The sequence below is a fragment of the Rattus rattus genome, chromosome 2 (genome assembly GCF_011064425.1).
Source record: "Rattus rattus isolate New Zealand chromosome 2, Rrattus_CSIRO_v1, whole genome shotgun sequence".
NCBI lineage: Eukaryota > Metazoa > Chordata > Mammalia > Rodentia > Muridae > Rattus > Rattus rattus.
The window spans coordinates 45,092,519-45,114,397 of NC_046155.1; the positions used below are offsets into that span (position 1 = coordinate 45,092,519).

Sequence of the window (21,879 nt, forward strand, 5' to 3'; positions counted from 1 at the left end):
TGTATGTATGTGTGCCATCTGTGCCCTGAGTTCAGAAGAGGACATTGGATCCCCACTGGAGTTACAGGTAGTTGGGAGCCACATGTGATGCTGGGAATTGAAACCAGGTGCTCTACAAGAGCAGCCAGTGCTCTTTGCCACAAAGCCAACTCCAGTGCCCTCAGTGAGCTCTTAAAGCCCACATTCACCAAAATCAATGGGAAACTCCCTTTTTACCCACTAGTAAGGACGCTCATGCATTCCAACTGCTCGTAGACAGATCGTGGAAATTAAGTTTCCTTGCAATAAAAATAAAGGCCATTGGGCGGGGAAGAGTGTCTGGGCCTTGGGAGTCACAAGCAACGAGAGAAACGCTTGGGACCATGTGCCACTGCTTGTGAGCACAAGTTCTCTATCAGCAATGCCTTCTCTCATGCTTGCTGAGAACTGAACACCAGGTGACCAGTGTAATGTGCAGAATTTCACTGGTCACTCCTCTGACCTAGAGCAGGTTCTGGGAACTCAATGCACTTCAGACAGGAGTCTGGCCAAGCTGCAGTGCTGTCGCTGATGATCTGAGGTAGATCATCCTCCATGGACGGCTCAGGCTGCTCCGCACTCACGCAGGAACCCCTCAGCCCACCACTGGGTGAAAGAACAAATGGGAGCAGAACAGAAATGTCATCAGACGCTCAGACTGCAGCAGAAATGGAGGGCACGCCTCCCAGAGGCAGTTCGCTCAAGTTTCCTATTGGAGTTTGCTCCATGGACAAGCGGCCTAGGTGAACTTCTGGCTTCTATTCTTACTGCAGGCATTTTTATGTCATGACATAAACAACAGTAAACACTTCGGAGATGTTTCTCAACAAAAAAAATTTCAAATATAAGTTCTCCTAGTAATCAATGTGATTATCATTGTTCCTCAGGTACCAAATTCTTCAGCTTTGGTTCCAGATGTGAAGGTTCCACTCACAGAGCTCCACTCCCCTCCCTCCCTCCCTCCTTCTTTCTTTGTTCTTTCTCTCTTTCCTTCTTTCTTCTCTTCTTTTTTCTTTCTTTCTTTCTTTCTTTCTTCCTTCCTTCCTTCCTTTCTTCTTTACTTTCTTTTGATTTGTTTTTGTTGTTATTGTTTTGCTTTTTGCAAGACAGGGTTTCTCTGTAGTCCTGGATGTCCTGGAATTCTCTCTATAGACCAGGCTGACCTCAAACTCACAGACATCCACCTGCCTCTGCCTGCCAAGTGCCATATCACTGCTCAACTCCTGTCTTTATACTGTCCTGGAGTAGAACCTCTAAGCAAGCACCTTCTAGGAGACCCAACCCCCTCTCACCTCTACCCTGATCCAAACTCTGCTTTAAACCCCAAAAGCAGTTCCTGCCTTGTCCTTCACCCTGACTACAACTATACTTTTAAAAGGAAAAATCAGCTCAGGGGATCCCCAAAGAGGTCCATCACAGAATTCTACTTGAAATGAAACTTAAGAATGAAATGCCCTGCAGTCTGACGATACGAAGTGCTTGTTTTCTCCAGTTGGACGTCGCTGTGGCTCTATCTAGTTTGCTTCTCTGCTGCTGTCTCTCTCCTCCACTGCCTTTGCATGCATAGGCTGGGATGTGCTGGTGCTCTCTCAGCCAGACCCTGGCAGGGAACACACCCCATGGGGAGTTACAGCTCAACCTTGGCGCTCAGTCAGGAGCCAAGCCGGGGATCCCTGACAATGTTTCTCCTCCTCACACCATCTACACAGTGGCTCTCTCGCTCGCTTGTTCCCAGGCCTTCTGCAAAACAGAAGGAAGGAAGGGAGAAACAGCCCTTGGGAAGACTAATGAAAAAGAAGAGTAAAAGGGATCAAGCACTCCTGGGGGCACCTTTTACTCAGTGAAAGAAATATCACCTAGAACAGTGACCCAAACCTCTTCCTGGTAGGCCCCTTTGGACTTGGACCCCCAAAACCCTGGAGATCTATCTTCTATTCCCTCAACAGGCCTGGCAGAGTGACTGGAGTCAATGCCTAAGACAGTCTGAAGGGTGCCAACAGCAGCACAGACGAGCCACTGTGTTTGGAGAACCCTGGCAGGATGCCTTCCCAGGGCGACCTCATCTCTGCCTTCTGATCCTATGAACAGTAAAGACATAGGCCAATTCTGAAAACCACGTTTCAGAACAAGGCCTCAGCCTAGGGCTACAACCTCGCTTGCCATGTCTGGAGGGTAGGTCTCATCCACTGACTGCCCGAGGCCTAGGTTCTCACAAGCTTCACTCTACCTAGAGGCAGAGCAGCTCAGCTGGTAACTGGGCCTCAGGCCTTCCTAAAGTGCTGTACCCCTTACCTCATGCATTTGTAACTTCTCTCCCAGCAAGGTACAGAGCCTGCCCTCTCAGATTCTGACACCCCCAGGGCTTCCCATGCAGCCTCTGTATCTAGGGCTCTGTGGTGGAGGAGATGAGCATTGTGACTTCCAGAAGCACTTCCTGCCACTCTGCCTCTTTCCCGCCTAGACCTATGCCTCTTGCCTAAGCACTGCAACTGTCCTGCAGCTGACTGGAGCTCTCCCACCACCACTCCCACCTCTCTAACCCTGCCCTGCTTCCCTGCATTTCACAATCTGTGCTCCTGCCAGGCTCCATCACCGGGAGGATTTAACTCATTTGGAGCTGGCAGCCTACAGGGTAGAACGACCTTCGCCCACCCATCTCTGGGAGTGGCTGGGAGGTGCCAGGCAACGTGTTCTGGAGCATCCCAAGGTGCTCCTGTTTTCTAGGAACCCTGCAGTGGTCTGCGACAGACGCATTGATGGGGGAATCTTTTGCCAGCCAGAGTTGGCATACCACCCTACCCTCAAATCTGCCATTGGCCTCTAGGGCAGAAGACCCTCCAAGAAGAAGAGGTCCTGCAAGACAAAGACCCGAGGCCCCCCAGCCTGGCCTCCCAGACCTACACAGGCCCGCATTAAAATCAACACTCCATGAACACACAAAACTGACAGGGCAGAGGGGGCGTACACACTGGATACAAAGACCAGGCTCTGGAGAGACGCGGCCTGTCGATCTCCCATGTTAGCTCCAAGTGACTAAGGGCAGGGTGGAAAATAACACTGCTGCCACTGCAGTGCTGAGGGCTCCCACCTGGGCTCTGATCAGCGACCTTCACAGCAGACACCTCTACCTGGGAAAAGTGCAAGCGCTGTGTGCAGACCATTAATGGATGTGCCTGGGCACATTCCTCTAAGAAGCACACCGTGACTCCCTGAACCCCTCACGCTATCCCCCAGTGACTGCACAGGCCTGGAACACACTGCACATGCCACCTGGTACTTCCCGCAGACCCCTAGCACTGTCAGCGGTGGGAAGGAGCCCAACAAACACCCTGGCTTCACTGTGCCCCAGAAAGAGGGGACTAATTACTTGCCTAGACTCTGGAGTGCCCAGGAAGAGAACAGAGGCCAGTGGGGTGGAGAGGGTGGGAAATTGGGGGTTGGGGGAGAAAGGGAGAGAGAAAGCCACAGGATATATTTCAAAGTTTCTCTAGCGATTTGGAGGCGGGGCAAGAAAGCCCTGTCTGACGTGAAATCATACAGAGGTCAGGACTGGGCCTCCCACCCTCGTGAGAAAGCGGTGAGTCAGGACGGTTTATCAAACGATCATTTTTTTCTTTTGAAACTGGGAGGCAGCAGCTTGGACAATTCTGCAGATGTGCTTGATGAGTTAGGGACAAAAATGGCCCCTCTTTGCCCCCCTCCCCTCACTCTCTAAGGGCTCCCATCAGGGTTGCTTCTCCCTCCACTGCCTCCCGGGCCCTCCCCTCCCTTCTTCAGTGGTCAGCTGAGACCCCCACCCACTGCTTGCTTTTGTACTCTTGGCCTTTGGACATACTGACAGGGGCCTTTATGAGACCCCAATCAAGACCCCCATGTCACAGGTACCTAGTAGAGACACCAGACCTTTTCAAACAAGGGACAACAAGGAAAATCGGCTGGCCCATTGTCTCTCCTCTGTGCTAAGTGAGATGAAAGGGCCCGAGACCCCCTCCCCATAGCCCGCCTGCCAATCACCTCTAGTTATTAAGGTCACAATGTGTAAATTCTTTTGACCTGCACCTAATCAAAGATGCACCGGCCCTTTCAAATCCGAATGGGGAGGAGGGGAGAGATTCCCTCCCATAAACCCAGCAAACTCCCTCAATAAAATTTCTCTCTGATTCCCTCTTTGCTTCCCATCTCCACCCCCTCACTTCTCTTCATTCTGTCCTCCTCACCACCAGCTTCAAACACAAGTGACAAGCCCTGTGGGATTACTACCCAAGGGAATCCAAAGAGGACTGGAAAGTTTTTATTCAATTCTCTTAAAGAAAAGGTTTCCAAAGAGACATAGTTGGCCAACAAGCCCAGAACCTAGGCAGCCCTGTGGCTCCCATGCCAAATCTTTCCAAATGCCAATGTGGTCCTGGCTCTTTCCTGGGTCCTAAACCAGACTCTTTCTTGCATTGGATACCAGAATAACATGGAGTCTGAGCCTCATCCATCCTTCATGTCACTGGCAATCCCCAGCTCAACCTGACTCTTTACACTGATTTCCTTTTTTCAGGCTGACGGGGGAAACCTCATCAACTCAGAATGTACACTGCATTAACAAGCAGCACTGTTTGAGCCGCTGAGACACTGACTCTGAAAGTGAGGTTGCCGCCTCCCCGGCATTTCAGACCAAACCCCTTGTCTGGGGATGCCTTGAACTAACCAACTCTGTGACAGAGAGGAAACAGCAAAACAAAACAAGAGTAAAAACAGTGTATCTTTGAGAAACATCTCGGAAGTGGTTACTATTGTTTATGTCACGACCTAAAAATGCCTGCAGTGGGAATAGAAGCCAGGAGTTTACCTAGGCAGCTCTGTCCATGGAGCAAACTCTCGATAGGAAACTTCAGCGGACTGCCTCTGTGAGGCGTGCCCTTCCATCTCCACTGCTGTCTGAGCGTCGGATTTAATGACATTTCTGTTCTGCTCCCATTTGTTCTTTCACTTGAAGGCCTCGCCCAGGATTACGCACCCACCACTCTCGCACTCTGGAGTTCCAGCTGGCCGCCTCCATAGGGCTTCCCAATCAGCTTCTTCTGGATCTTTGACTGGATGATGCCTTGTTATGTTATCTGCTGCTTCTCTGTATCTATTTTTATTTACAGCATATTCTTTTACTATGCAAAACAGCATTCCTCCAGGGGAAACAAATAAAAAACCAGAAGGCAGACAGCAGAGCCCAGAACAAGACCAGTGGGAACCTGAGAACAAACTTTCTGCAGTTAGGAAAGAGAATGACCAACTCAATGACAAATGAAAGACAAAACATGGGAACACGCGCACACACACACACACACACACACACACACACACACACACACACACACCCCGCTATGGAAGTCCTGCATTTCACCATTTCAGTGTCCACACAAGCCAGGTGGGCAGCTGGATTGGCAGTTGCACAGAAAGTGCTAGCCCTTCACTCTGCCCTTCCCCAGCTCTTAGCTTTCCTGTTTTCCTTGTGTCTCTTCCGTGTTCCTTGTCTGATGTTTTATCTCTGATCTCCTTGGTGTAGGTCTACTGCTTTTCCTTAAGCTCAGTACTTCGATATTTCAAACCTACATCTGAGGTCCAGGTCACCATTCCCAGCTCTCTCTGGCCATTACCACCTGGTTGCCTTGGAAACGGGAAACAGAACTGCAGGGATCAGAGCCCATCCATGCTCAGGTTCTTGGAGGTCTCCACCAGCCTCTTCCCTTCCACCTTATGCAGATGGGATCCACTCAAGACTGACCCTTAGCTGGCAAGCCTCACTGCTTAGTATCCAAACACCTCAGCCTCTCCACCCCACCATTTCAATCCACTCAAAACTGTCTATAAGTTTCTTGTTTATCCTCAGCCTAAAGTCAAACCAGCTCTCCAATCCACCCCCAACTTAGCCCTCAAATTCTCCTCTGGGGAGCCGACCTTGCCCAACCTACGTTTGAGCTTCCTCATCCTGTTCTATGTCTCTGCCCACACTCGTACCCTTGCCTGAAGTACCCTGCAGTAATATAAGCAGGGCGCCAGATTAGTCCCACTTCAAACTCCACATCACCCATAAAGCGCCTCTTCAACGAGGCAACTGACTGCTCTCCTCCGCCTGTCAGCAGATTACTCCAACATCTGGTAACATTCACACTGCATATATAGCAGACCACATAGCTGTGGATACACACTCTGTCCCTTAACACTGCTGCAACGTCTTGAGATATAAAAACTGGCTCTTCTCTTAGGCTTCATCCATGACACAAGACATGTGGCACCCAGCAAAGCAACATTCCATACTTCTAGAAGATGGGCTCTCAGAGGGTCACATGACAGAGAAAAATGGTTCTGAGTTTATAGTTCTTAATTTTCTTTCTTTCTTTCTTCATAAAAGGTTCCAAGTGGGAGCAGAGAAAATAACTCACTGGGTAAAATATTTGCTAGACAAATGCGAGGACCTGTGTTGTGTAAGCTCCAGGCACTGTGACACATGTGTAACCACAATACCAGGAGGATGGAGACAGGTAGACCCCAAGGGCTTGCTTGTCAAAACTGCATCTCTGATTCTACATAGCTAGTTCTAGGACAGTCAAAACGAAATGCAAAGAGCATGACTCATTCCAGTAAACCATCACTGTTTTGTGACATTTTCATTCCACAATCTATTTTGATGTTTGTGGGCCAACAGATAGACGTGTATACTATCCTTTTAACTACATAATATCTACCTCAGTGACCACACTATAACATACTTAACCCAGCTCCAACTGCAGGAGAGCTGTACTCCTCACAAGCCTCTGCATGCAACTATGTGCTTATCCTAGAAGCAGAATTTGTATCAAATGGTTTTTAACTTTCACTTTGACACTTGCTGCCAATAATGTTATAAGTATAAACTCTGACTTTCCTTCTTGTTATTCTCGGACTTCGCCTTATACAGAAGAATTCTTCTGACACAGACTTCTAACAAGTAGAGAAACCTTTATGAGAACATTAATTGTAGCTTACTCTAGACTAGAAAGCACCAACAAGCAGGCAAAAGAGAAGGTTTCTGATGCATAAATCCATGAGCCCTTCTTTCTTTACCCAACGTTACGGCTGATTTTCTTCTTGGGACAAAAAAACAAAAACAAAAACAAAAACAAAACAGTTTTCTTCTATTCAGATGGAGGCACACGATCAGGCGAGGCCAGGGCAGCTCCTTCTGCAGCTGCAGCAGGACAGAGTAGCAGGGAGAGAAAAGCATCTTATAAAAGCCAGGCCCCCAGGAGGAGACTCTGTCCAGTGTGATGGCTCAAGTACAGTGTCTGCTACGGAAGTGTGCTGACCATGTTTAGTCGTGAGAGCCATGTTGAAATGCTCACGCCACGCTGAGCATTTCCTCCTGCAGTCTCCTCCTGCTGCCTGTGGATGTGTCTCCAGCACCATGGTTATATATCACCATGCATCCCACCATGATGATAACAGACTAAACCTTTGAAACTATAAGCCAGCTCCAATTAAACGTTTTTCATTATAAGATTTGCTGTGGACATGGTATCCCTTCACAGCAATAAAACCCTAACTAAAACAGTGGCACATGACTGTAATCCCAGCACTTGGGAGGCAGAGACAGGAGAATCAAGAGTTCAAGGTCATCCTCAGCTATACAGCAAGTTTGAGGGCAGCCTGGGCTATGTGAGACCCTGGTTTTGAGCTGGGTGTGTGGGTCTGGAGTCTTGGTCTGTGGTCAGGCACAGGCCCAGCACATAATAAACCCTGTGTTTCATCCTCGGCACTACAAAAAATAGAGATAAATAAATAAAATTCTACATAGAGGAAGGAAGAACACCGTAATAGCAACAGGAAAAACATCACTTGTGGTTAGAGGCAGAAAAGGACACATCTAAACCTGCCCTTCAACTAAAGTAATTCAAGTTCACACATGTAGTACCCTGCATGAAGAAGGCAAAGAGAACCCCATAGTCATGCAGTGTCTTCTATGACTGCTGTACATTTAGACTCAAAACCGCATGCCTCTCCCTCTGTTTCTCCCTGCCCTCCTGCCTTCATGTTTCTTGCCTTGCTCATCAGCAAGAAAAAAAGCCCCTGTAGTCTCTCACCTGCTCTCCTACTGTGTCAGCATAACAGATGGTGGCTACCATTGTCTATCCTGCCTCCTCCAGCATCATCAAAGCAGCCAAAGGCTGCACAGGCTAACCGTCACTAGCCTGAAAGGCCTGACAGTGGAATGCCACAGAGGGCAGAAGCAAGGATAGTAAGAGAGGACAGGCCTAGTGCTGACACTCACGGCCCACCCACTGTGTTAAGATGGCCATAGAAAGCACCCTGGGAAGAGCCCAGCCCTTAACACCTTCTCAAAGAAGACAAGGTCTTGTCTTTAGACACAAGTTGCCCAGCTCTCAGCTGGATGTTCCAGTGCCCAGGGCCTGTGTGCATGCTCCATGGTGTACTGACAGTGCTTCCCTTCTCCCTCTCATGGCCACTTTCTCTGAGCTGGATGGCTCTAGCACAGTAAAGAGCCGAGGAGAAAGCAAGACAAGCCAAACAGCCAGAGACAAGCCTGAATCAGAAAACAGAGAAAGCTGAAAGAATCACAGAAAAATATGATTAAACTCATAAATAACTTAGAAGTCATTGTATGTGTGTTTTTGTGTGGGTAATGTAAGTATTTAACCTTGAGTGTTCATTCTTCAGTCACCGTCTACCCTGTTGTTGAGGCAGGGCTTCTCAATAGTGTGGGGCTCACCAGCTAGGCCAGGCTAGCCAGTCAGTCAGTCAGCCCAAGCGTCCCTCCTGTCTCCTCCTCAGTGTTGGTGTTACACGAATGGGCTACCACACCGCTCCTCTTCTCCCCCCCTTTCTTCCCTCCTTCCCTTTCCCCTTCCCTTTCTCCTAACACGTGTTCTGAATAGCAAACACAGGTCTAAGCCACCTAGCTATATCTTCAGCCCTGCGATTATTTTAAACATTTTAATTGTTGTGTGTTTCTGCGTGTGCCGTGGTTGCCACACATATGCCGCAGCATGCATGTGGAAGTCAGAGGACAACTTACAGGAGTCTGTTTTCTCGGCTGTGTGGGTTCTGGGGGTGTCTCAGGACACCAGGCTGGGTGACAAGTACCTTTACCCACTGGGTCATCTTGATAGCCCAGGCCTGTGATTTTCAAATCTTTCAGCCTCCTAAAAGCTTCTTTCTCATTACTTGAGATTCTCTCCTGCAAAGACACCGCTGATTGTTTTGATGTTGGCACACCCCACTGGCACCCCATCTATCTTTACTAGACTTCTCAGACATCATTCATGTTTTTTATTTGTACTGAAAACTATGAAAAAGGAAATATGCAGAAAGCAATTTCCTGGGCAAGCAATTCCTGGTCTTTACTCCTCCCCATTACGTTCCTCCTGCCCCTGTCAGCACCTCAGATGGGCTTAACTAAGTCTCTCTGACAAGTGTCACAAACCAGGTCACACACTATCTGAAAATGTCTTTGCTGGAAAGAAGAGCAAGAGAAAACTTAGAAAAGAGGCACGGGTGACCTGGCGAGATGGCGAGATGGATAAGGGGGCCTGCGCCAAGGCTGACAACCTCAGTTCCGTCCCCAGGACCCATATGGTAGGAGGGAACCAACTTTCCCAAGTTGTCCTATTACCCCTAGAATGCACCACACACAAATTAACTCACTAACGAGTGAGTGAGTGAGTGAGTGAGTGAGTGAGTGAGTTAGTTAGTTAGTTAGTTAGTTAAAAGGAAAAGGGGTTAGAATATTGGATAGTCTGCTTTAACAGGCAGAGAGACGACAGCCGCAGTAATAAGCCAGCATTTTTTACACAACACAGGAGAAACCGCCTCCCCCCATCCTCCCAAACGGTCATAATCTGAAATTTTCAGAGAGAAATTTCTCATAGTTCAAAAAAAGTACTAGAGAAGTGAAGGTTAGCTGACAACCAGCCCCTTTATAGAATGGGTCTGAGGGAGGAGCCAAATAAACTGACTGTTTTAATGGTGCATAAATATATCCTTTTTTGCCGTCTTGCATGGAAATTCCAGTCAGCACAGAAAAGTTGAGAACCAATACAAGCTTGTGTAATGCACAGCATCTTTACAGGAAGCTCCCATCAGCACTCGGTAAATACATGGTAACACGTGGGTGTCCATTCTCCCTCACACTGTCCCAAGCTTTGAGCTCCAAGCCACAACTGCCAAACGGAACAACATAATCCTAAAACCCACTGAGATTCACAGACACGGGGAGACTTGTACGTCAGCAGACCTACAACCTATGACCAAATGGAGCCATAGGAAGTGCTCCACGATAGACAACTGACTGCATGAATAATGAGTGGAGGGCACGGGACCAGCGCTTAGCCAGAAGGGAAGGTGGTAGTGATGGCGATGCTAAGTAGAAGCCCCCTTGAAAAAGAAATATAAAATGAAAAAGAGCACACAGAGCCTAAGGCTTCTGAAGTGAAATACTAAAATCTGTCTGAAATGGCCTGAGAACCACTTTACTGCAAGGCAGGGTGATCCTTCCACCCCAACATGACCCTTCCCAAACATACTCTGCTCCTGACCCAGCCACAGCCCCACTGTTACTTTTTTTCTTTTTACCCACAGCCCGTCCCCAGTCCGCTTATAAGTAAGCTGTATTGGCTCTAGAAACTGAAAGCATCTTTCACCAAGTTCCCGATTGTGACTGCTCTGAGTGTTGGAGCTAACAGGTGGAGAAATCTCCTTAAATATATGAGCTCTGTCATGACAAGGCCACTGGAATGGGTCAGTGCCGTAAGTCAGGCAGGGCTAGAAGCTTCCGCTCCACCATCAGGGTACTCTTTAGCCTTGACAGATCAAACCCCAAGCCGAAGCAAGCTACAGAGATCAGTTCTGTCTCTAAGCCAAAGGTCTTCACAGTGAGGGACCAAAGCTCCTGCCTGAGCCTCTGCGGGCTGAGCCCCAGATTAATCACCACTAGGCAGGAGCTGAGCACCAGCCTGCAATCTGAGCCTGGGCACCACCTGCAGAGGGGTCTTCCCAGCACCTCCCTCACTCCCTCGGGCAGGACCCCAGGGCAGGAGGGTACCCACCTGCTGGCAAGGCTACCTCGGACAGGCGTAAGTGACATTCAGCCGTCTCCCACTTGACAGATAAGTTGTGGGTGATTTGAGTTGCTTAGTGAGATATGTATTGACTCACACACTGAAGTCAGTTCCCTAAGAGAAAGAAATTCCATGGCTTCTCAACAGAGAGAGAGAAAGTCCAGCGTCTTTCTCATTCCTGTCCAAAGAAGAAATCTAGCTGAGACCGGCATTTGGGGAAGAATACCTTGGAGTTAAGAGCTTGTAGGATGTGTGCCTTGGGCACAGAATGCACATTCTTGCTATTCACAGAAGAAGAGCAGACTGAGAGTACAGAAAAGACACGGGGATGTCATCTTTCCAAGCATCCCTTACACTGCCTGACATTTTGGTGAAAGGAAGCTTCAGTACAAGTACCTCCCTTCAGGTGAGAAGTACTTGCCCTGAGTCCCAAGGTCCATAAGGGCAGCTTCCTCAATGACCTCAGCAGCGTTTCCAGCACAGATGCATGGAGAACTGGTGACTGAGAGTGGTGGACAGCTATCTGTCTATGCAGGCAGGTGCTTTTAAGGATCACATTGTAAATTCTTTGCAGATGGTAACCTGGGTGCAAAAGTATCATGATGCTGAAAAGATTAAAGGAGAAAAAGATAGTCATGGAGAATCACATCTAACAAACACTGCTTCCAGGCCCAAAGGCACAGAAGAGGTTTCCTTCCCACCTGCCCATGGCCCAAGGGAACCAAGTGTAGAAGGTTGGACTCAGATTGAAATATGTCCCTTCAAGGGCAAAGAAAAGTACAGGTCGGAGGCGAGGTGCTGGAGTCCTGTGAGCACCTTCATCTGCGGAATAACAGCCCTGGCCTGACTGTCCCAGCTTCATCCCCAGGAACTCCCTTTGAACCTCCGGCCACAACCCAGAGTTAGGATAGAGCAGTGGCTACAATTACACACTTGCTTGGGGAAGGGGGTGGGTGCTGCATGTGACAGGCCATGAAAGGTCCCAGCCTATAAAACAGCCTGGAAAACAAACCCTTAATTTAAATGTTAATGAAAGTGCTGTGGAGACATCAGAGGCTTCCTGGCTGCTCAGAGAACAGCTACACCAGTCTCAGAATTTATGGCTCCCCTTTACCCTCCCACCTCCTCTCTGCCTCATCACCCACTGAAGTTTAAAGAGAAGTGGGGGAAAAGAAAGAAAACGAAAGGCAGAAAGAAGGGAAAATGGGGAAACACCCTAATTTTGACATTAAGGCTCTTCCACTTTGGGATGTGAGTGCTAAGTGATCTCTGTCAGGAGAGCGTGATCAAAGGACAATAAAGGCAAGCACCCTGCACACCGGAGATGAACAGAGGACACAGAAAAGGTGGTAGAGGTGGACTCCAGGCAGCAGGCGGTGCAGACCGTAGGAGAGAAGACACGAATCCCTCCATCTCGCTCCTCATTTCATTTATAACTGACGCATCAGAGTTGCACAGATCTACGGGTGTGTGTGTGTGTGTGTGTGTGTGTGTGTGTGTGTGTGTGTGTGTGTGTGACAACAATCTGATGCGTTTACACATGCATACCCAGCAAGCCTGATCATTTCTTTGTGTTAGGAACCTTCTGATGTCAAAGTATAGTGGTGAACTCCTTTAAGGCAGAGAGAGGAGTTCTAGGACAGCAAGGCCTACACGTGAAACCCTTCCTTAAACAATAAAATATGACTTCCGACTCCTCCAGTTATTTTGAAACATATTGTAAGCCACCTTAGACTCCTGCTACTTCTCCACTGTGGCTCTAGTAACACTCGTGCTCTTTCTTCAGTCCTCGCGTTTCCCTCTGAGAATTTACCACATTTCCCTACCTACCGCATCTGTCCCCCTGTCAGTCTGTACCTTCTAGTTCATGGTGTGTTCTCTAATGACAACAAGATAATGGCTCGTTTGTTTCCTGTTTGTGACACAGGTCTTACTGTGTGGCTCTAGCTATTCTGGAGCCAATACTGTAATCAAGCTGACCCTAAACTCTCAGAGGTCCTCTTACCTCTGTAAACCACCACACCAGGTGACAACAGCATTTATTATGCAGTGCCTGGGAACAGAATGAAAGGGCAGAGGGGTAAGAGAGGGGAAGGAAAAGAGGTTGGAGTGGAAAGGGAGAGGTCAGAGACAGAGAAATAATATGAGGGAGCCAGAGAAATGGCTCAGGGGATAAGAAGAGCACATAGTCCTTTCTAGAGGATCTAAGTTCAAGTCCCAGCCCCCATGCCAGGCAGTTCACTACTGCCTGGACTACAGCTCCTGCAAATCCAGTGTCTCTGGCCTTCTTAGGCATCCCCTACACACACACACACACACACACACACACACACACACACACACACACACATAAATCTAAAAGAAAACAATATCAACACTCAAACTGGGAAATAGAAACAGAGCCCTGCTAAGGGGACACAGACTCCGCACATCAGCTCTATGCACATCATCTGACCTTCTGCAATCACCCACTTTTATCTGTAGTATTTAAGTCAGTTTTTTTTTTAAAGATTTATTTATTATTATATATAAGTACACTGTAGCTGTCTTCAGGCACACCAGAGGAGGGCATCAGATCCCATTACAGATGGTTGTGAGCCACCGTGTGGTTACTGGGAATTGAACTCAGGACCTCTGGAAGAGCAGTCAGTGCTCTTGACCATTGAGCCATCTCTCCAGTCCTTAAGTCAGTTTTTGACGAATGAGTCAACCACACTAAAAATGGGTTCTAAGCCAGCCAGGCATCACATTGACACATGAGACATCCTACCCTGAGTAATGGCTGAAATTCAGTCTTAGGAACTGAAACCATCCCCAGTGCTTGGTTCTTGCTGATGGCTATGGCCTGCTGAGAGGCTTGAACTGGCACAGGCAGTGACCACCCCAGTGAAGGTCACAGCTCTAAGGTTCTACAGGACCTGACCCAATGCAATGTCCGCAGCACACAGATCACTGATGCCTGACAACTTGAGCACATTTTAAGCTAAATCAGTGGGCCCACCTAGGATTACTCAAATCGTTCATTTTTCTCCAAGGGTGGTCATGCCTCCTCCAGCCCCAGCCACCCCTTGCTCCTCTACTGTCTTTGTATAAACTCTGACTCTCATCATGGAGGGACATCATATGCAGGACCCTCCCTCCTGTCTGGCTGTCTCACAAAGCAGGACAAGAAGACACTCTTGCCTCGTTTAGCAGGCCTTCTTTCCTCAAAGAGGAAAAAGGAGGCTTTCCTCCGCCCCATCTCTAGCATAGGAGAAAGAAATAGAGAAAGATCCTTAAGACGCCATGGTCCAACTGAGCCATCAGGAGGACTGGTTACAAGGCGAAGCACCACGGTCATTTGTTCCTCTTTCTTCAGGTTATGGAGGCTGAAGACCCCCTTCATATACACCAGTTCATCGCCAACCAAAAGTGAGGTCCACAGACAGACTCCTTATATTTGACTAATCTTCCCCTCAAACCAGTGAGTGAGTTATGATGCCCAGGGCCAGAAAATAGCAGCATCATAGAGACCAATGAAACCCATACTGAAACTGCCTCTTTTTCCAGCTCCCAGCCCTGTCAGAGTACACTCCGCATGCAATTAAACATCAGTAAAGAAAGATATACTTTCGCAGGCCGGTGGCGGCATCTACCACACACAGCACACAGTAAACCTTGTAGCTGCTGGAACAAACACCCTGCTCTCCCAGTACCAGCATCCCCTGCCAAACAGGGCACAGTGCTGGCTTTCCTTCCAGACCTACCTCACCTCTGGGAGAAATGAAGGAACAGCTTCTCCATCAAACCCCCCAGAGGCCACAGCTCACTTTACAAATTTGAATTGGTACATTTCATACAGACTTGGACTAATCCCCCACAAAACAAACAGGCCACCACAGTGCACAAAATGATATTGTATATTTAATAACACAGCTAAGTCAAGTTTCTACACCTATACCACTCATATATTTCCCTGATGACAGAAGCAGGAGAGAAGGGATTAAAGCCCAAGAGTGTGGGGAAACCTTCCTGACCACAGGCGTTCACATGGCAGCGGTGGTGTCCACAGAGGCAAGGGCTCTACCCAGTGTCTTTTTTTTCATCTCAGGGAAATAGGTCTGCTGTCCGCAGAGAAAAGGAAAGTTACACGATTCCCTCCCCTCTCCTTCCAGGCAAACACAGATCCACTTCACTACAAGATGGAAGGGTCCAGATGACCAAAGACTTAAGTATACGTTTGCTCCTAGAATGGCAGAAGCATTTACCTGAGTGAACCCAGGTCTCTACCATATGCAGCCTCCCCCTACCATGCCCTAAGTCAACTCTGGACAGCAAGGAGTGTTTTCAGGTTCTCAAAGAGCCTCTCAAGGGGACTGGGACTGGAGTAATGACTTAACTACCATGTGGGTGCTGGGGTAGAACCTGGGTCCTCTGGAAGAGCGGCTGCTGCTCTTAACTGCTGAGCCATCTCTCCCCCCTACTTCTAATGGGAAATAGTCTTGTAAACAGTTTTGTAGGGGTGGGTATGGTGTGCAGGCCTTTAATCCCAGTACTGGGAGACAGATGTAGGTGGATCTCTGTGAGTTTGAGGTCAGCCTGGTCTACATAGTGAGTTCCAGGCTAGCCAGAGCTAAATACTGAGATCCCGTCTCAAAGACACCAAAAATAAATTTAAAAAAGGGGATGGGGGAGTTTTGTATTTACTAGCTTCATTCAGGTAGAAATAATTATTTAAATAGTAATAAAATACATTAATCTGTATTAAATCATAGTAAAGTATTAAGAATTCACAGTGGGGTTGGGGATTTAGCTCAGTGGTAGAGCGCTTGCCTAGGAAGCGCAAGGCCCTGGGTTCGGTCCCCAGCTCCGAAAAAAAGAACCAAAAAAAAAAAAAAAAGAATTCACAGTGATCATAGGGACGATATCTGAGACCCTCTATAGTGTGTTTCTGCCACACAACTGTGGAAGACACAGACCGTTTTGTTTCAAGAACACTGTGTGCCTTCCTTACCCCCTCTTGCTCACCCAAAAGAGACAGGTAGGAAACTCCTGTATGGGACAGGGCCGTATTCCATAAAACCTGAGTCTTGACAACAGGGTAGTAAGGGTGGGCAGGCACACAGGAAGCAAAGGAAAAATCCCTTGCCTGCTGCCTTACTTTGAAGCCGACTGTTGCTTTAGTTTTTGCTTTGCTTGTTCGTTTGATTTTTGTTTTTAAGTAAACATTAGCTTATGCAGGGGCGGTGCTTACCTTTTATCCCTGTATTTGAGAGGCAGAAGCAGACTGATCTCTGAGTTCAAGGCTGGCCTGGTCTACACAGTAAGTTCCAGGACAGCTAGGGCTACATAGAAAAACCCTGTTTCAAAAATAAAAAATAAAATAAATATAGCCTTGAGCACATAACTGGTGTTAAATATCAACCGCTACAACTGTTTTCAAATTACAAATTCAAAGTCACAGAAATGAAAGGTGATACCTAGACAGAGCCAGGTCAGAATCCTCGCTTTCTCTTGGTCAAAAGCATCGCATATTAAGTTGGAGTTTGAGGGTCCATAATGTATGCTAAAGGTGCCCAAGTACAAACACATGAAAAGAAGAGGGTAAAACCTAACAGAACATCAACAACAACGTGCACAGGGCTAACTGCTTAATAGGAGAAAGACATTAGTGAGAAAAGACCAGTGCAAGATCTGTCTCTTCCAACTGCTCAAGGAACTGCAGTAAGAGAACTGAAGCACTTGTCCTTAAAGGACAGCACTGCTCACAACCCCTCATGCTGCCAAGAAGGGGTCCAGGACCATGTCACTCAGTGAATGACAAGCACATTCAACAGGAATAGTGGCAGGGAGGTGACAGAAGGCGGCCCTTGAGGATCACTTCAAAAGGAAGAGGACAGCGAAGAGAGATTTCCTATGGAGACTCCACCTCAAGAAAACGACAAAAGAACCCGGTGACTCCTGGGAGGCAGAAACCAGGGAAGCCCAGGACGGAGGCTTGAAAGCACCTGAGCACTGAACACTGCAGCACTGGATAAATGCTGGGGTGTGGCCCACGGTTAGAGGACGTTCAGCATTCCACTCTGCATATACGTTCTTTTGGCTCATTTTCACTATAATCTAGTCATGTCCATACAAAGTATAAAAGAAGAGTCTGACTTGCCTATAGCCACCCTACTAACAGCAGGCAAAGGAGAACTTATCTCCTAGACCGCTCTAAAGTACCAGCCTTGAAGCTGATAGCCGGTGCTTAAAAGAAAAGATGGGGCATCACTATGTAGCACTGGCTCACCCGGGATTGACAGAAATCCACCTGCCTCATCCTCTGGAGTGCTAGCAATAAAGGCAGGCTCCACCATGGCCAGCTGGAGAGCTTTCTTTCTTTTTATTTTCTAAGTTTTGTTTTTTGAGACAGGGTTTCTCTGTGTGGCCTCGGCTTTCCTAGAACTCGCTCTGTAGACCAGGCTGGCCTCAAACTCACAAATATCCGCCTGCCTCTGCCTCCCCAGTGCTGGGACTAAAGGCCTGCACCACCACTGCCAGACTTTTTTTTTTTTAAAGACTCAAAGTCATGGACAAAGTGGAGAGAGATGGACCTAATAATACAGTATTATAAGAGATCCTAGCCCATATATTTCTGAGTATAAAAAAAGGGGGGCAATAAAAGCTTAACACATGCCCTGGATGTCTACTGTGAAGTCAGAATCCCTAACACAAGCTTCTTAGAAGAGAATTCAACTTGAGTTCTATCCCTGGGACCTACACGGTAGAAGGGCAGAAATAACTCCTAAAAGTTATCCTCTGCTTTCTACATGTGCAACCAAGACACAAGTACACATGAGCACATACATACCCAAACATGCACACGCACACACGCATGCACACACACACAAATAAATAAATACATTTTTTTTTTAAAAGCCAGAGTCTGCCAGGCATGGTGGCACACATCTTAATCTCAGACATGGAGAGGCACGTGTAGGCAGATCTCTGTGAGCTCCAGGCCAACCAGAGTTACAGAGTGAGAACCTGTCTCAGAAACAAAACAAACAAAAACAGACTTTAAGACATCATTTGTGAAATTAAGAAAAAAGCCATATCAAATAATTTGACAGTCAACACTACACAGCCAACCGACAAAGGAATCATCCAAGGCTAGGAATGTATACCAAGGAACTGGACGAAGTCTGTGAGGAAAGCAGATGGGACCAGGAAGACTTAGCAGAGGGTTTGCCTGTGCCACACACACACACACACACACACACACACACAGAGAGAGAGAGAGAGAGAGAGAGAGAGAGAGGGCGTGGTGCACACACCACATTCATGCTAGGCAAGTCACACCCTTACCCATGGTCCATCTCCAAGTTATGGCCAAAACGCTCAACTTGGCTCACTGATCTCCAATGCCTTCTGATGAGGCAGGCAAATTCCTTTCTCAACTTCTCTTATTGATACCATGTGCAATAAGTGTTATGTGGTCTTTTCTGATGAGAAATAACCCAACATTTTCCAGAGGATGTGGCTAGAGTAGAGGACTCTAAGGACAGCCTGCCCACACCTCCGTGACACGCAGTAATGCATGGAGTACCTCTATCCCAGAGCCCAATAAGCTGCTCCTGTCCTGATGCCAGCACACATGTCACTCACTTCTCTCTAGTCTCACACACATCTAGCACAGACACACAAGCTTGGCTGACGGCTTTCAGAAGGTGGCACTAGGGAGAAACTGCCGAGGAGACAAAGCTGGCCGGCTCCATTTTTCCACTCAGAGCCCCATGCACTTAACTTCCCTACTCACTCCCCGCTGGTCGTCCCTTTCCTCTCTCCTAAGATGCTGGAATGATTTGTTCTGAAAAGCGACAGGTTTATAGGTTAGCCGACACCTCTGCTCTGTGGAATTTTAATTAACTTCTCCCATCGCCAATATGCTAAGGAACGGGGTCTCCATTCTCTGAGGTCAGCAATGTGTTTCAGGTCCTGCTATATCAGCCGTCAAATTGAAGAATTAATGACGTGGCTAATCGGCTCTAATTCTTAGGAAGAAAAGAAATTGAAAGGGAGTTGTGGAAGAAAGCAAGAGGAGAGCTACAGGTTCCGTGAAGTGAGGAGAAAGAGGCTGAAGAGGGCTGAGCAAAAGGGGCACCAACCTGTTTATAAAAAGCGACTGACAGATGGGGTGGTGGAGGTGACAACCTCTAACTTACCAAATCCCACTCAGGGGGAACGAGGGAGGCGTAGGGAAGAGGAGGTAGACAGACCCAACTGACTTCTAAGACAGTCAAGTACAGCAAAGCCTCTAATGCCCCGGGGAGGAGAGAGGCCCTCCTTGGTTCAGGATAGCCTAGCCAGGGGCTGGAGCCATGGCTTATCAGCTAAGAGCACTGACTGCTCTTCTACAGGACCTAGGTCTGACCCTCAGCACCCACATGGTGGCTATAACCATCTGAACTTCAGTCCTGGGGCTCCAACACCCTCTTCTGGCCTCTGGGGACACTGTATATATATGATGCACAGAGATACATACAAACAACACCCACACACAAAACAATAAAATACGTTTTAAGCCTAGTACAAAGCACATGATATATTTGAAAGATACTGTCTACATGAAACTCAGCATTAGGGTACAATGACTATATGCCAATAAAATGTTTTTATATAACACTTAATAATCAATAGCCAAGAAAGCAGCAGTTAATTTTTCAATACAAGATTTCTCTGTGCAGCTCTGGCTGTCCTGGAACTGCAGACCAGGCTGGCCTCAAACTCACAGAGATCTGCCTGCCTCTGCCTCCTGAGTGCTGAGATCAAAGGTGTGCGTCCCCACTGCCTGGCCAGTTTTACTTTTTTATTTTGATTTTGCATACTTTTTTTGGTTTTTATTTTGTTTTTCAGACAGGGTCTAACTCTGTGACCTAGGCTGCTCTGAAACTCACCTTCTAGCCTAAGCTGGCCTTAAGTTCACGGGGGATGTTTCCGGCCTTAGCCTCCCAGGGGCATGGTTGACAGGCAGGAGCCAACACCTGGCAGCTGAAGCAGAAGAAACGTCTACATTTTGGTGTTTGCACTTGTGATTCTGGCCATTGGGAGGCTGAGGCAGGAAGATTTAGTTCACAGCCAGTCTGTGTAGCCTTGGCTACACAGCAAGACCTGTTTTGATTTTGGTTTTAGGGATTTTTTGTTTGTTTGTTTGTTTGTTTGTTTGTTTGTTTTCTAAAGAGTTGTGGGCTGGAGAAATGGGGAAAGATACTCTTCCAGAGAACCTGGGTTTGATTCTTGACACCCACATGGTGGCTCAAAATCATCTGTAACTTCAGTTCCAGATTCAACGCCTTCTTCTGGTCTCCATGGGAACCAGGCACATGAGTAGGAACATACTGGCCAAACCACCACACACATGAAATGATAAAACTGAGCTGCCCTTCCTCCACAGCTGCCACTATTTCTGCTGCTCTCCATACATCGGTGGGGCCCAGTTGGCAGGCCCCAAACCTCTCCTCCTCTCCTGATACCCAGAGCCTGTAAGGGATACACCAGGGAACAAAGCAGAGATGAGTCACAACAGCAGGCTAGCTGCTGCCGCTGCCTCTCAGGTATACGGAGAAGCCTCTGCTTTGGAGCAACCCCAGAGGACATCTGCTCCAGAAAGGTAACACTGCCCCTTAGTTACATCCAGTATGTATCTTTTCCTTAACATTTCTGGTCAGATGCTTAGAAAAGGTTATCTCAATTCCAAGTATAGAGAAAGACCCAAAGACCTCAAGTCTCTGGAGAATGTTAAATCTCCAGGAGAGTGGTTCATAGCAACCTAGAATACACTAGTGAAAAATCTTCTGGCTTATCTGACCTAATAAAGTGAAACCATTCTTGAATGAGATAAAAATCCAAGCACGTCTCCCTTACCTGAGTACTGGGCTGATAGCAATGGACCAGACTCTGTCTTCGGTCTGGATGGTATGTAAGCACTGCCCCAGCTGGCCCGAGGCCAGAGGCCAGACCTGGAAACAGGAGAGGAAACGCTCTTGTTGGCATTGCCTAGGCTTAGGGGGAAGACACATACACCAGGCGGGAAGAGTGTGAATGAGGAGGTGGGGAACGGAGAATCCCTTCTGTCCTGAAGACAGAGCTCAGGGTATGAGCAGAGAGGCCTCTCCAGCCTCTGGTTCACCTGCCACAGAGACAGGCCTTGCTTCCTGCCCTAACCACCAACCTTTACTTCCATCCGACTAGTCCTGCTTTCTACCAGGCTGTGAGAGGTTACCCAGACTGTGTGAGATTTAACTAAGAAAATGTAGATAGAAGTTGCCTGCCTCTCTCAGAAACAAACTTCCCTGTGTTTGTGGATCTTCCCTTCTTCTATCTTTCATCAAAATTTTAGCTTAGGCATAGAAGGAGCGGCAAGATCAGGGTGTGATGCGGGGAGCCATGCTCACTGTAGAGGAGTAAGAAGAAAACTGCAAAACAAAGAGAGAATGGGAAAGAGGCTTCAAAGTGAGAGGGGGTATTGTTGTTTGTTTGTTCATAATGTCCAGGATCCACAGGTATTCATGTCAGCAGGGAATTTTAGCACCTAGTGTCACCAAAAGTAGCAGAAAAGCTTAACTCTTTTAAGCTTCCATATCGCCACAGGTTAAAAATATTGCTTGGAGCACACTATCTGGCCCTATCAGTCAGGAATGTACATTAGCAGCCACTCTGGGCTTAACTCTAATCAACACTCCAGAGCCTCTCAGCAGTCAGTGCATTTAGAAATCTCCCATTAAGCACAAGGTTCCCCTCACCT

General features: G+C 47.7%; 1 protein-coding gene across 1 annotated transcript in view; it reads right to left on the reverse strand.

Annotated features, from left to right (window-relative positions):
* Positions 1-21,879, reverse strand: part of Fbxw4 (F-box and WD repeat domain containing 4) — an 82,086-nt gene that overhangs the window by 32,517 nt on the left and 27,690 nt on the right. The window contains exon 5 of the mRNA XM_032892078.1: positions 21,000-21,094. Within this exon, the coding sequence (XP_032747969.1) occupies positions 21,000-21,094 (95 nt within the window). The remainder of the gene's footprint in view (positions 1-20,999; positions 21,095-21,879) is intronic.